Raw genomic sequence first — 15414 nt, forward strand, 5'->3', positions numbered from 1 at the left:
TCATTGGTAGCACACTGGTGCTCCCAACTTGAGAAAGTTAGGAGCACCAAACAGTATTTAGGAGCACCAGAAAAATAGATTAGGCCTAGGCCTATTCTCAATTTAATCAATTTTAAATTCAGGCTGTAGCACAACAAAATGTGGGAAAAAGTAAAGAGGTGTGAATACTTTCTGAAGGCACTGTATGTCCCTCCGTGCACCCTCTGTGACTTCTAGGAAGATTTTTACTCATTAACCACATTATTTCTCAAAGTTTTCACCATCATTGTAAAGCCCTAGTTATTTTTTTGTTGCTTTTTTGATGAAGCCATTTCTGAAGATGATTCTTTATTTCATGTGATGAGTGATTCCTTTATGTCTGTCCCTCATTTTAAGGTCAACCCTGCTACATGAACAAAATCTTGTTTTAATATTTGGAAACTATTCCTTTTAAAATATTTTCTTTCAAAATAAACATTGAACATCTAATAGTCAAATCATAGTGTAAAAACAGGTTAGCTGGTTCTACTCTTTTTGGCCATTTTCTAGTATTCAACTGAGCTGGTTGAGCATAGGCCTAACTTGAAATGTTTTGACAATTTCCTTTTTTTGTTGCTTTCAATTGCCCCTCCCTGTTGCACACAACAAGCTTCCATTCCCCCTGTCACAAGAGGATTTATGGCTGATTTGAGATTAAATCGTCAACCTTATTACTTTATTTGGCACTTAATATAGTATTTTTTTTTTACCTCTTGAGATGTGAAAACGTGTTTTTTATTAAGTTGAACATGTGCTCTGAATGACATAACGTTACAATTAGGTGAAATCAGTGTTTTTGTTGTTGAAAAGGCACCAATTGGTGCAACGACCCAAATAGGGCTAAGCACTGCTATCAACTTCCACTGTCCTCCAAGAGTTTCTGAATTCCCTCAGGTGAGGTGAAATGATAGGCTACAATGTATCGACTTTGCTCGCGGCTGATACAAATGTAACAGCCGGAGCGCACCAGATACAAACACAAATGTAACAACTATGATTCCAATTTCAAATTCTAGCCTACATGGTGGCATGTCCTCTTTGTTAGCCTACATTTATTTTCGATAATATGATATTAAAGACACTTCTTCTGAAGGATATCCAAAATCGTAAGAAAATTATAAAATGCATGTTTGTTTTTGTCAATTTGTGTAATTATTTCACTCCGAATGTTGGATCCTTCTCAGTTTGTTAAATGAAACAATGTTGTATGTTTTGTCGATTTTTCTACAGGCAACCCTAATCTTTCTTTGCTAATTTGCGTGACGGTTTGTACTGAATGACACGTTTCCCCCCAAAACATTCGTCAACGTTCTCGAACAGACTTTGAGGTACGTTTACGCCGTTTGGTGGATGTGGCTTGAAGCAAGCAGTGCATTTTGCCAACCTCTCCCCAACTGGTTGTTCAGAACCGCACAGTTTCCGTTTAACTGAACGTTGCACACCGTTTAATATAAGCCACAAACTTAATAAGCCAGAAAGTAATAAACCCCACCAATTCATTACATTTTAGTCATTTAGCAGACGCTCTTATCCTTACAGTGAGTGAGTGCATAAATGTTTTCTTTTTTCATACATGGGAAATGAACCCACAACCCTGGCGTTGCAAACGCCATGCTCTACCAACTGAGCTACACGGGACTACAATGTATCTTCTTAAAATCTGTTTTTAAACCTAACCCTAACATTAACCACACTGCTAACCTTATGCCTACCCTAACCTTAAATGAAGACCAAAAAGCAAATGTTTGTTTTCATACATTTTTACGATATAGCCAGTAGTGGCTCTGCTATATAGTGGAAACCGTTTCTTTGTACTGAACGCAGCCCAGGGCACATCAAGAACTGTTGTAACGTTTTTGCGACATATCGTATTGCGTTTCGTTAAGATGGCGGACTCCTGTGTCAATGCTTAACATGTTAGGTAGTGTGTTACGGAATATTTACAGGACATTTTATAGGATATCTCAAAGGGAATAAGTATCAAATTAAGTTGGGTGATAACACTTATTTCAGTTAATGTGACATTGTCGACAGCGAGGATGATATCCATCATAATAACATTAGGTTCTGCTAGCATGATACATGTAAATATGGATGGATAGCTAGCTACTGTAGCTACATATCTAATACTGTTTAGTTTATTTATTTAATCGACTTAGCTAGCTAGCTATACTCGCTTGTGTTAAGCTTGTATAGAAACCTGTCAAGGATTTGCTTTATATTTGTTTAAATTTTAATTAGTAAATGACCTTCAGCTGTAAAGATGACAGTAATTTGGTCTCGACTCTCGTGCATCGTTTTGCTGAACCGTGGACAGAGGAACATAAGTATTTTCTCCAACACAACGCCTTCTAATTGGAATAAAGTGGTCTCGGATGCAGAGAAAATCGTGGGTTATCCGACTTCCTTTATGAGCCTACGCTGCTTGCTGAGTGATGAACTCAGCAATGTAGCAATGCACGTGAGGAAACTGGTTGGAACAAAACACCCGTTACTCAACACTGCAAGGTATGGTTTACACACAATCATATAGTATTGTACATATTACATCATTTTAGTAATGCAAATGCAAAATCTTCCCATACACAATTCATCATACACAATGCAATTCTAAATTGGCTGTGGTTTTAGAAGACTATATTCTATGGACCTGTCACCATATGCCATCGGGCCACTTCAGCTCACTTTTAGTGACCCAAGCCATGCTGCAGTTAGCCTGGGTACCAGTCTGTTTGTGCCATCATGGCACTCCTTGTCATGGGAGTTGACATGATACACAAACAGATCTGGGACCAGGCAATGCTGCAGTTAGTCACAAAATGCACATTTACATAGAAAAATGCTAAACATCCCTTGTCTGTCACAAATGTTGAATACAATTATATTTAAACTTACTCTGCCGATTTGTCTGTGGTGTTCGTGGTCCATCAGCTGGTCGTAATTTGAGACAAAATATCCACAGGAAAGTATTATTAAACCTACTTCAAAAAGTGGGTATATGGGCCTCCCGAGTGGCGCAGCGGTCTAAGCCACTTCATTGTACAGTGCCTACAGACCCGGGTTCGATCCCAGGCTGTGTCATAGCCGGCCATGACCGGGAGACCCATAAGGCGGCGCACAATTGGCCCAGCGTCGTCCGGGTTAGGGGAGGGTTTGGCCGGCCAGGAGTTCCTTGTCTCATCGCGCTCTAGCGACTCATTTTGGTGGGCTGGGCGCCTGCAAGCTGACTTCGGTCACCAGCTGGACAGCGTTTCCTCCGACACATTGGTGTGGCTGGCTTCCGGGTTAAGCGAGCAGTGTGTCAAGAAGCAGTGTTTTCGGAGGACACGTGGCTCTCGACCTTTGCCTCTCCTGAGTCCGTAGCGGAGTTGCAGCGATGGGACAATACTGTAACTACCAATTGGATATCACGAAATTGGGGAGAAAAAATAAAAAAATTAATTGGGTCTACAGTTGAAGTCGGAAGTTTACATACACCTTAGCCAAATACATTTAAAGTAAGTTTTTCACAATTCCTGACATTTAATCCTAGTAAAAATTCCCTGTCTTAGGTCAGTTAGGATCACCACTTTATTTTAAGAATATGAAATGTCAGAATAATAGTAGAGTGATTTATTTCAGCTTTTATTTCTTTCATCACATTCCCAGTGGGTCAGAAGTTTACATACACTCAATTAGTATTTGGTAGCATTGCCTTTAAATTGTTTAACTTGGGTCAAACGTTTCGGGTAGCCTTCCACAAGCTTCCAACAATAAGTTGGGTGAATTTTGGCCCATTCCTCCTGACAGAGCTGGTGTAACTGAGTCAGGTTTGTAGGCCTCCTTGCTCGCACACGCTATTTCAGTTCTGCCAACACATTTTCTATAGGATTGAGGTCAGGGCTTTGTGATGGCCACTCCAATACCTTGACTTTGTTGTCCTTAAGCCATTTTGCCACAACATTGTCCATTTGGAAGACCCATTTGCGACCAACCTTTAACTTCCTGACTGATGTCTTGAGATGTTGCTTCAATATATCCACATAATTTTCCTTCCTCATGATGCCATCTATTTTGTGAAGTGCACCAGTCCCTCCTGCAGCAAAGCACCCCCACAGCATGATGCTGCCACCCCCGTGCTTCATGGTTGGGATGGTGTTCTTAGGCTTTCAAGCAACCCCCTTTTTCCTCCAAACATAACGATGGTCATTATGGCCAAACAGTTCTATTTTTGTTTAATCAGACCAGAGGACATTTCTCCAAAAAGTATGATCTTTGTCCCCATGTGCAGTTGCAAACCGTAGTCTGGCTTTTTTATGGCGGTTTTGGAGCAGTGGCTTCTTCCTTGCTGAGCGGCCTTTCAGGTTATGTCAATGTAGGTCTCGTTTTACTGTGGATATAGATACTTTTGTACCTGTTTCCTCCAGCATCTTCACAAGGTCCTTTGCTGTTGTTCTGGGATTGATTTGCACTTTTCGCACCAAAGTACGTTCATCTCTAGGAGACAGAACGCGTCTCCTTCCTGAGCGGTATGACAGCTGCGTGGTCCCATGGTGTTTAACTTGCGTACTATTGTTTGTACAGATGAACGTGGTACCTTCAGGCATTTGGAAATTGCTCCCAAGGATGAACCAGACTTGTGGAGGTCTACAAAAATTTTTCTGAGGTCTTGGCTTATTTCTTTTGATTTTCCCATGATGTCAAGCAAAGAGGCACTGAGTTTGAAGGTAGGCCTTGAAATACATCCACAGGTACACCTCAAATTAATTAATTTTACCTTTATTTAACTAGGCAAGTCGGTTAAGAACAAATTCTTATTTACAATGACGGCCTACACCGGCCAAACCCGGACGACGATGGGCCAATTGTGCGCCGCCCTATGGGACTCCCAATCACGGCCGGTTGTGATACAGCCTGGAATCGAACCAGGGGGTCTGTAGTGACGCCTCAAGCACTGAGATGCAGTGCCTTAGACCGCTGCGCCACTCGGGAGCCCAAATGACTCAAATTATGTCAATTACCCTATCAGAAGCTTCTAAAGACATGACATCATTTTCTGGAATTTTCCAAACTGTTTAAAGGCACAGTCAACTTAATGTATGTAAACTAGAATTGTGATACAGTGAATTATAAGTGAAATAATCTGTCTGTAAACAATTGTTGGAAAGATTACTTGTGTCATGCACAAAGATGTCCTAACCGACTTGCCAAAACGATAGTTTGTTAATTTGTGGAGTGGTTGAAAAACGTGTATGTAAATTTCCGACTTTAACTGTATGTGTGTGGCAATCAAGATGTGTTTTTGCTCATGACCGAAGGCACGTGCACAAGACGGAAGTATACGCATGCGACCATGCATACTAACCGAAGTCTTACAGGTATGGTTTTGCACATGTGCCAGGTGATAGAAATTTCAACTTCAGTACCAGTGCTTTAAAAAGTCGGGTAAAAATCCTTTCCTGTGGATAATTTTGAGCAGCTGAAGTACCAACACTATGGACAATCGGCAGTGTAAATTCAAATATAATGTTCTTCAACATTCCGGCTTGTAGAGGACCAATCCATGTTCCTATATTTGGTGCACCTACTCTGTCATGTTAGGTTGTATTTTGAGTGGACAATCCCTTTAATTTATTTAATTATGATTTCATTAGAAAACCCAGGGTTTCTGGTGCCTCAGTACAGTCTACGCCAGGGGTATTCAACTCTTACCCTACAAGGTCCGGAGCCTGCTGCTTTTCTGTTCTACCTGATAATTAATTGCACCCACCTTGTGTCCCAGGTCTAAATCAGTCCCTGATTAGAGGGGAACAATAACAAAAATGCAGTGGAACTGGCTTCGAGGTCCAGAGTTAAGTTTGAGGGGTCTACGCTGTAGGCTAAGTGTGTCAAAATGCTGGTATTGAGAGCAAGTGTGATTGACTAGATGGTTAACCATCCTTATGTCTCAGAAAAGTTTGAATTTCTTGTTTTATTTCATGGTTGCTTTTACTGTTCCCAGAGTAAGATGCTGGTGTGTCTTGTTTCTCTGAGCTGTAGAGGACTGAGCTGGGTAGAGTGGCTACCCTCTTGTGGCTTGTACTGGCAATTTAATTGTCTCCTCTCCTCTTACAGAGCCTGCTGGTGTTGTGTGCAAAGTTATGTGTAGACTAGAATGGCTTCCTCTGACAAATAGTGTCATCCAGTAAATGTAACAAAGCAAAAAAAAAAGCCTGAAATTAAATGTAAAGATAACAAAACAGATTGGCAAACTTGCTTCTGAAAACAGCCTACAATAAATCAAATGGAGGATTAAAATAAAAAAGAATCAATGATACATTGTGATTGATGGAATAACAACTAAAAGAAAGCCAATTTAAGTGATTTTCCTTCAGTTAATTGTAGTCTACTAAAAGGTGAAACAAAATAAACTTTGTTTTGTTTTATTATTCCATGTCTCAAAATGTGTCTAATTTCAATGAAAAGTCCTATGGAATTTGTGCTGTGTAGATTCTGTTAAATGATCAACCCCAAATGAGTGTGACATTGACAGCGTGACATTAACTCATCTAAACATTTGACCTTAGTTCAAACTGATTCATTACAAAGCCTCATAGCTGAATTTGACCAAATTACCCCTTAAGCATTTACCCTTCCACCACCTCAACAAAGGTATTGCAGGGGAATATCTTATTTTTTACCTCTCTAAACTATCAGCTAGATACAGTGCATTCGGAAAGTATTCAGACCCCTTGACTTTTTCCACATTGTGTTATGTTACAGCCTTATTCTAAAATTGATTAAATTGTTTTTTTCCATCATCAATCTACACACAATACCCCATAATGACAAAGCAAAAACAGGTTTTTAGAAATGTTTGCAAATGTATTAAAAATAAAAAAAACAGATACCTTATTTACATAAGTACATTTACATTTACATTTTAGTCATTTAGCAGACGCTCTTATCCAGAGCGACTTACAGGAGCAATTAGGGTTATGGGGGGGGGGGGGTAGAAGGATTACTTTATCCTATCCCAGGTGTTCCTTAAAGAGGTGGGGTTTCAAATGTCTCCGGAAGGTGGTGAGTGACTCCGCTGTCCTGGCGTCGTGAGGGAGCTTGTTCCACCATTGGGGTGCCAGAGCAGCGAACAGCTTTGACTGGGCTGAGCGGGAACTATGCTTCCGCAGAGGAAGGGGAGCCAGCAGGCCAGAGGTGGATGAACGCAATGCCCTCGCCTGGGTGTAGGGACTGATCAGAGCCTGAAGGTACGGAGGTGCCGTTCCCCTCACTGCTCCATAGGCAAGCACCATGGTCTTGTAACGGATGCGAGCTTCAACTGGAAGCCAGTGGAGTGTGCGGAGGAGGGGGGTGACGTGAGAGAACTTGGGAAGGTTGAACACCAGACGGGCTGCGGCATTCTGGATGAGTTGTAGGGGTTTAATGGCACAGGCAGGGAGCCCAGCCAACAGCGAGTTGCAGTAATCCAGACGGGAGATGACAAGTGCCTGGATTAGGACCTGTGCCGCTTCCTGTGTAAGGCAGGGTCGTACTCTCCGAATGTTGTAGAGCATGAACCTGCAGGATCGGGTCACCGCCTTGGCATTCAGGCCAAAGAGTTGAATCTTGGTTTCATCAGACCAGACAATCTTGTTTCTCATGGTCTGAGAGTCTTTAGGTGCATTTTGGCAAACTCAGAGCGGGCTGTCATGTGCCTTTTACAGAGGAGTGGCTTCCGTCTGGCCACTCTACCATAAAGGCCTGATTGGTGGAATGCTGCAGAGATGGTTGTCCTTGTGGAAGGTTCTCCCATCTCCACAGAGGAACTCTGGAGCTCTGTCAGAGTGACCATCGGATTTTTGGTGACCTCCCTGACCAAGGAAGGCCCTTCTCCCCCGATTGCTCAGTTTGGCCGGGAGGCCAGCTCTAGGAAGAGTCTTGGTGGTTCCAAACTTCTTCCATTTAAGAATGATGGAGGCCACTGTGTTCTTGGGGACCTTTTAATGCTGCAGACATTTTTTGGTACCCTTCCCCAGATCTGTGCCTCGACACAATCCTGTCTCAGAGCTCTATGCACAATTCCCTCAACCTCATGGCTTGACATGCACTGTCAACTGTGGGACCTTATATAGACAGGTGTGTGCCTTTCTAAATCATGTCTAATCAATGTAATTTACCACAGGTACACTCCAATCAAGTTGTAGAAACATCTGAAGGATGATCAATGGAAACAGGATGCACCTGAGCTCAATTTTGAGTCTCATAGCAAAGGGTCTGAATACTTATGTAAATAAGGTATTTGTTTTTAATTTAATACATTTGCAAACATTTCTAAAAACCTGTTTTCGCTTTGTCATTATGGGGTATTGTGTGTAGATTTATTATTTATATATATACATACATACACACACACACACACACACACACACACACACACACAGTGCATTCGGAAGGTATTCAGACCCCTTGACATTTTCCACATTTTGTTACGTTACAGCCTTATTCTAAAATTGATTTAACATATATATGTAAATGTATATGTGTGTGTATGTATGTGTGTATATATATATACATCTATTTTAGAATAAGGCTGTAACGTAACAAAATGTGGAAAATGTCAAGGGGTCTGAATACTTTCCGAATGCACTGTAGTTAATTAGCCTCCAGTGCCATCTCTCTTCATTGGGGATGAATGGCTCCTCACTGTAAGAAAGAAGGAAAGGGACATGGAATGATAGTGCTGGAATCCAATCCCGCCATTGCAGACGTGTGTGTTAGAAACCGTAGCTCAAGGGTGTAATAACCTATACACCTAAATCTGATATGACAATCCATTTCGGTGTTGTAGCACAGGGGCGAAGTGGACCTCTGACAGTCTGACTCCTCACTGTCAGCTTGGGTTGGCTGGTTCGTATTTCCTACTGTGTCTCCGCACAAGACGCGGCACAGATAAAAATATCCTCAATAGCAGACAGGCAGACCCTTGTGGAGTTGTGTTTCGGTTTTCCCTTTCCTTTCATTCAAAAAAATGCAGCTCAGCTAACTTTGCCCAAAGTCTGGAGTTACAGAGTGTGGCCATGCAGGACAGAGGAACTTTCACTTTGTAGCAGGGAAAGACCTTGACACAGTTTGACTTTTCTCTTCAATTGGCTTCCATTGTTTTCGACAGTTTTTTTGTCCCGCTTTTTATTTTTTTTGTCACATTTTAGGGTTTCAGGAAATATTTAGAGGTAGATGTCGAATCCTATTTTGTACACTGAGTTTATCCAAATGTTACTTTTAAGTAATTAAGGCTTGAGTAATTGTGTACTCACTTAGAAATGGTTATTGGTGCTTTGCCCCAAAAATAGGCTAACTAGGCCTACATGTGATACATTTGAATAATTGTGCAGGTCTAGGTAGACGACCGGTAGATAAGATTCAGAGAGCACTGTAATAAATGGTGGCTAACATGTAGTCCTACCCATTAAAATGACATTGACCCATCTCTCTTTCTCTCTCCCTCTTTCCCTCTCTCCCAGCACTCATCCCAGCCCCACCCCTTTGCAGGAGGGTGATTAAGATTGATTGATGTGCCATGGTGTAGAGACTGGCATGCATATTAATCATTTGTCATCTTCAGGCTGCAGACTTGGCCAGTCTCGCCATTGGCAGACAACATTTTTGGTGTGGTTGCTAATTGAAAGCTATAGGAATTCCAGTGTAATTTCACCCTTCGTAATGTCTGTTTTTACCTTTGAATAAATATATTTTGGTTACATAAAATGTTTCGAGAGGCTAGTCAAAGACCATATCACCTCCTCCCTCCCCAACGCACTCGACCCCCTCCAATTCGCCTACCGCCTTGACAGATCCATGGACGACGCAATCGCCATTGCACTGCACACTGCCCTTACCCACCTGGACAAAAGGAATGCATATGTGAGGATGCTGTTCATCGACTATAGCTCGGCCTTCAATACCATTGTGCCCTATAAGCTCTTTACAAAGCTCACGGCCCTGGGTCTGAACTCCTCTCTAAGCAACTGGGTCCTGAACTTCCTGAAGGGCCGCCCCCAGGTGGTGAACGTAGGTAACATGACCTCCTAGTCACTGATTCTCAACACAGGGGCCCCACAAGGGTACGTCCTCAGTCCTCTCCTGTATTCCCTGTATACCCTCGACTGCGTGGCCTCACACAGTTCCAACTTCATCATCAAGTTTGCTGACGATACAACAGTAGTAGGCCTGATTACCCCCCCCCCCCCCCCCCCCGACTTTACTCTGCCCCCACCCCAACGACATTCATCACTGTTGCAGTTGTTAATATGTATATAATTTTTGTTTTTACTTCGCTTGGTCCCCACACCCCCACAATGGTCATAATGCTCCCCCTATGGTCATTCCCCCACACCCCCTTAACAGTCTTTACTCTGCCTCCACCCCAATGGACATGTATTTATTCATCACTGCTACAGTTGTTATGATGTGTATATAGTGCTATTTTCTATTTATATATTTATTTTTTTAAATTACCATTTTCATTATTTACTTTCACTTAGTCCTGCATGTTGGAGCTCGGAGCCTAAGATTTTCACTGTACCCTGCAATCACACCTGCAACCCTGTACAAAAACTCTGAATCTCTGAATCTGATGTAGGAGGTATTTTAGAAACCTGGCAAAAATGTGTTGAATTTTGTTGTGGTTCACCTAGGCTACATGCTGTTCTTTTTACCACTACGAACACTGGAAAGTATCAGACCACAACTTACATTATTTCATGTGATGGTTTTCGTTAGGGTCCATTGGATTTAACAGATCTAATTAGACTTGTCACTTTCCTCGCTTATCTATTGCACTTACCGTATCTCCTATCATCTCCCCTTTTTATTTCTCTCTATTCCCCTCTCCCTGCCCGTCTCTCTCCCTCTCCCCTTCCTTCTCTCTTCCTCCGCCTCTCTTTCTACCGCTCTCTCTTATTCCTCTGCCTTTTGCTCTCTCCCTTCATTTTCTGTCTGTCTCTTTCTTCCCCTCCTCTGCGTCGCTCCCTCTCCCCATCTCTCTCCCCTCCCTGTGGTGCAGGGCTGGGTCAGGGGGAGGGAGACTGTCTTGTGGAGGCTGGTGTATGGGCTTGAGCAGAATGGGCGGTGCTCAGTGTCTACTCGGGGCTCTAACTAGAGTGTGATTCATGGCACAGGGGGCTCCCTGGGGACAGGATTAGATGTGCTCTGTCTAAACGCTCCCCCGGGACCACAGATATTTTATCTCCAGAGTGGCCAGCCCAGTGCTAGCCTTGCAGCTCTGCTTGAACTGTGTGTTGTGCCACAGCTGATCAATATGGTTAGGTCTTTAATGATTCATTAGTCTCTTGTTGAAGCTTGCTTATTTAACACAGTGCCACCGACGAGGCCCACTACCAAGGACTGTGGCCTCTCCTTCTCCGGCCCAGACGGCACCCCTAGCCGCGTCCTCAGAGCATGCGGAGACCAGCTGGCTGGTGTGTTTACGGACATATTCAATCTCTCCCTTTCCCAGTCTGCTGTTCCCACATGCTTCAAGATGGCCACCATTGTTCCTATACCCAAGAAAGCAAAGGTAACTGAACTAAATGACTATCGCCCTGTAGCACTCACCTCTGTCATCATGAAGTGCTTTGAGAGACTAGTCAAGGATCATATCACCTCTGCCTTACCTGTCACCCAAGACCCACTTCAATTTGCTTACCGCCCCAATAGATCCACAGACGATGCAATCGCCATCACACTGCCCTATCCCATCTGGACAAGAGGAATACCTATGTAAGAATGCTGTTCATTGACTATAGCTCAGCATTCAACACCATAGTACCCTCCAAGCTCATCATTAAGCTCGAGGCCCTGGGTCTGAACCCCGCCCTGTGCAACTGGGTCCTGGACTTCCTGACGGGCCGCCCCCAGGTGGTGAAGGTAGGAAACAACATCTCCACTTCGCTGATCCTCAACACTGGGGCCCCACAAGGGTGCATGCTCAGCCCCCTCCTGTACTCCCTGTCCACATCGACGGGACCACAGTGGAGTGTTGGTAGAGCATGGCGCTTGCAACGCCAGGGTTGTGGGTTCGATTCCCACGGGGGACCAGTATGAAAAAGTGTATACACTCACTAACTCTAAGTCGCTCTGGATAAGAGCGTCTGCTAAATGACTAATAATAATAATAATATGCCATTTAGCAGACGCTTTTATCCAAAGTGACTTACAGTCATGCGTGCATAAATGTTTACGTATGGGTGGCCCCGGGGATCGAACCCACTACCCTGGCGTTACAAGCGCCATGCTCTACCAATTGAGCTACAGAGGACCACGACTAAAATGTAAAAATGAGAAGGTGGGGCGGCAGGTAGCTTAGTGGTTAAGAGCGTTGTGCCAGTAACCGAAAGGTCGCTGGTTCTAATCCCCGAGCCGACTAGGTGAAAAACCTGCCGATGTGCCCTTGAGCAAGGCACTTAACCCTAATTGCTCCTGTAAGTCGCTCTGGATAAGAGCGTCTGCTAAATGACCAATTTATTTATTTATAAGGTGGAAAGCTTCAAGTTCCTTGGCGTACACATTACTGACAAACTGAAATGGTCCACCCACGCAGGCAGTGTGGTGAAGAAGGCGCAACAGAGCCTCTTCAACCTCAGGAGGCTGAAGAAATTTGGCTTGGCACCTAAAACCCTCACAAACTTTTACAGATGCACAATTGAGAGCATCCTGTCGGGCTGTATCACCGCATGGTACGGCAACTGCACCGCCCGCAACCGCAGGGCTCTCCAGAGGGTGGTGCGGTCTGCCGAACGCATTACCGGGGGCAAACTACCCGCCCTCCAGCACCCGATGTCACAAGAAGGTCAAAAAGATCATCAAGGACATCAACCACCCGAGCCACTGCCTGTTCACCCCGCTATCATCCAGAAGGCGAGGTCAGTACAGGTGCATCAAAGCTGGGACCGAGATAATGAAAAACAGCTTCTATCTCAAGGCCATCAGACTGTTAAATAGCCATCACTAGCACATTAGAGGCTGCTGCTGCCTATTGAAATCACTGGCCACTTTAAGAAATGGAACACTAGTCACTTTAATAATGTTTACATATCTTGCACTACTCATCTCATATGTATATACTGTATTCTATAATATTCTACTGTATCTTAGTCCATGCCACTCTGTCATTGCTTGTCCATATATGTATATATTCTTAAATCCCATTCCTTACTAGATTTGTGTGTTTTGGGTATATGTTGTGAAATTGTTAGATATTACTTACATTTACATTTACGTCATTTAGCAGACGCTCTTATCCAGAGCGACTTACAGTTAGTGAGTGCATACATTTATTTATTTATTTTATTTTTCATACTGGCCCCCCGTGGGAATCGAACCCACAACCCTGGCATTGCAAACGCCATGCTCTACCAACTGAGCTACATCCCTGCTGGCCATTCCCTCCCCTACCCTGGACGACGCTGGGCCAATTGTGCGCCGCCCCATGGGTCTCCCGGTCACGGCCAGCTACGACAGAGCCTGGATTCGAACCAGGTTCTCTAGTGGCACAGCTAGCACTGCGATGCAGTACCTTAGACCACTGCGCCACTCGGGAGATAGTTGTTTTTGTTAGATATTACTGCACTGTCAGAGCTAGAAGCACAGGTATTTCTCTACACCCGCAATAACTTCTGCTAAACACGTGTATGTGACAAATAAAATTTGATTTGATTTAAAGCTACTGTGAGATATATATATTTTTTACCATAAGAGTGGGGTCCACAAACAAAAATGGAGTAGTGGAGCAAATTCCTAGGTGCGTTCAATGACATATACATTTTCACAAATAGCAAATCAAGTTATTCCCTCACCTCCCCATAGCTGTGCTCTCAGGTTGACATTTTCCCCTAGCAATTAAAAAAAGTTTGTCTGGCATTTCAGCTACTGAAAATGTTTATCTAACTCAGAATTCTTGACTGAACAGAAAGCCCCTCCACTATTTGCAATGATGTAGCCCAAATAATCTTTGGCAATGCAGCTGATTTAATGATGATCTTGAAAAGCAGTTGTCTTCATGAGTGTGTCGACCTTTCTCTATGCGTCACCCCCATGAAGCAGCAATTAGCCATTTTGTTTGCTTAGCGATGATGTGAGTGAGAGGGAATAAAGGGATTTTTGTGGCACCCCTGGAGAGAGGTGGTGAAAGCTACATACAACCTCATTAGCATAGTCGCACCACATCTCATTTCCATACAATTACTGGCCATTTTCTTTGTCATTGTTAAGAGGTTGCTTACTTAGCCTGCCATCCCAAGCCAATTCCCTGCTTGGCAGAATGGATTTTTGGATGATGAAAATATGTTTGTTTTTTTACTCCTGAAGGACATTTCTTTAAATGTGTGGGAACTAACAAATATCCTACATGAAATGGCCAATTTATTCAAATTCAAGATGTGACACATGGGATGCCTGTTTTGTGGATTTTCTGTGTATGAAACAGTGCATATTCCCCACATGTATAAACCCTTACCCAACAATGTGTAATTGATGCCTGTTCCTCTTCTCAGGGGCTTCGTCTATGACAGTAAAAATAACCTTCAGATGAGGGGCCTGGTGGTCCTACTGATGTCCAAGGCAGCCGGTCCCAGCCAGCACACAGCCTCAGACCTCCTCCCCCAGGACATGGTCAGCGGCATCTACCCCAGGTAAACACGCCTCTCTGGGGCTTTGTCTTCACATTCTTCTATAGCTTCCTTTCCTTTATTACCACTGACTTGGTGAAAAGACAGGAACATACTTTTCATTGCTCCTGATCTGACAGCACACACACCAGCTCCAATTGATGTCCTTTTTTCCGATGACGACATTCACTCATGCGCGCACACCGCACATACACAGAATGTTGCCCAGAACAGGGAATTTTGTGTGAAGATCACTCTACAACCTTGCCAAGTGGTTACCAGAAGTCGCTGTTGTGTTTGGCAGGTGATGCACTAGGTATCTGAATGGCCCTTTTCTTGCTCCTAGCTGGCAAGCAGCACTGCCTCTACTAAAGGATCAGTGAGGGAGTCTGTCAAGCAGGGCGGGTGGGGGGGATATTGTGGGGTGGCTGTAATGAATATGCGTACAGTCTGACTTATCAAGTTATTAACCATGGACAAGATTAGGGCACCAGCTATTGAAATGACCAACAATTCAGATTACAGAGAATGAACGGTATCTTGAAAACTACTTCTGTATGTTTTTTAATCTTCTGTTTTGGACTCGACGTGTCAATGTATGGTTCATACATGCATAGTACACCATTTGTTATCTTTTCCTGGTGGAGAAAACCTAGAAATACATTGAATGAATAAAATATTCGGAGTGGCTACGTTTCCGGATTTTCTGGAACCCAGAAGTTTTGGACTAAAGATAGATTTCTGCGCATGTGCAGGATCCGCTGTGCACTTCCCC

The 15414-nt window shown here is 43.5% G+C and overlaps 1 protein-coding gene across 1 annotated transcript in view; it reads left to right on the forward strand.

Annotated features, from left to right (window-relative positions):
- The first annotated feature begins 1881 nt into the window (after positions 1–1881).
- LOC311145231 (all trans-polyprenyl-diphosphate synthase PDSS2-like) overlaps positions 1882–15414 on the forward strand; it is a 64629-nt gene continuing 51096 nt past the window's right edge. The window contains exons 1-2 of the mRNA XM_084181463.1: positions 1882–2526; positions 14526–14663. Of these exons, the coding sequence (XP_084037589.1) occupies positions 2282–2526; positions 14526–14663 (383 nt within the window). The 5' untranslated portion in view covers positions 1882–2281. The remainder of the gene's footprint in view (positions 2527–14525; positions 14664–15414) is intronic.

This window comes from Coregonus lavaretus (assembly GCF_964263955.1).
Source record: "Coregonus lavaretus genome assembly, chromosome: 18".
In the NCBI taxonomy this organism is placed as follows: Eukaryota; Metazoa; Chordata; class Actinopteri; order Salmoniformes; family Salmonidae; genus Coregonus; species Coregonus lavaretus.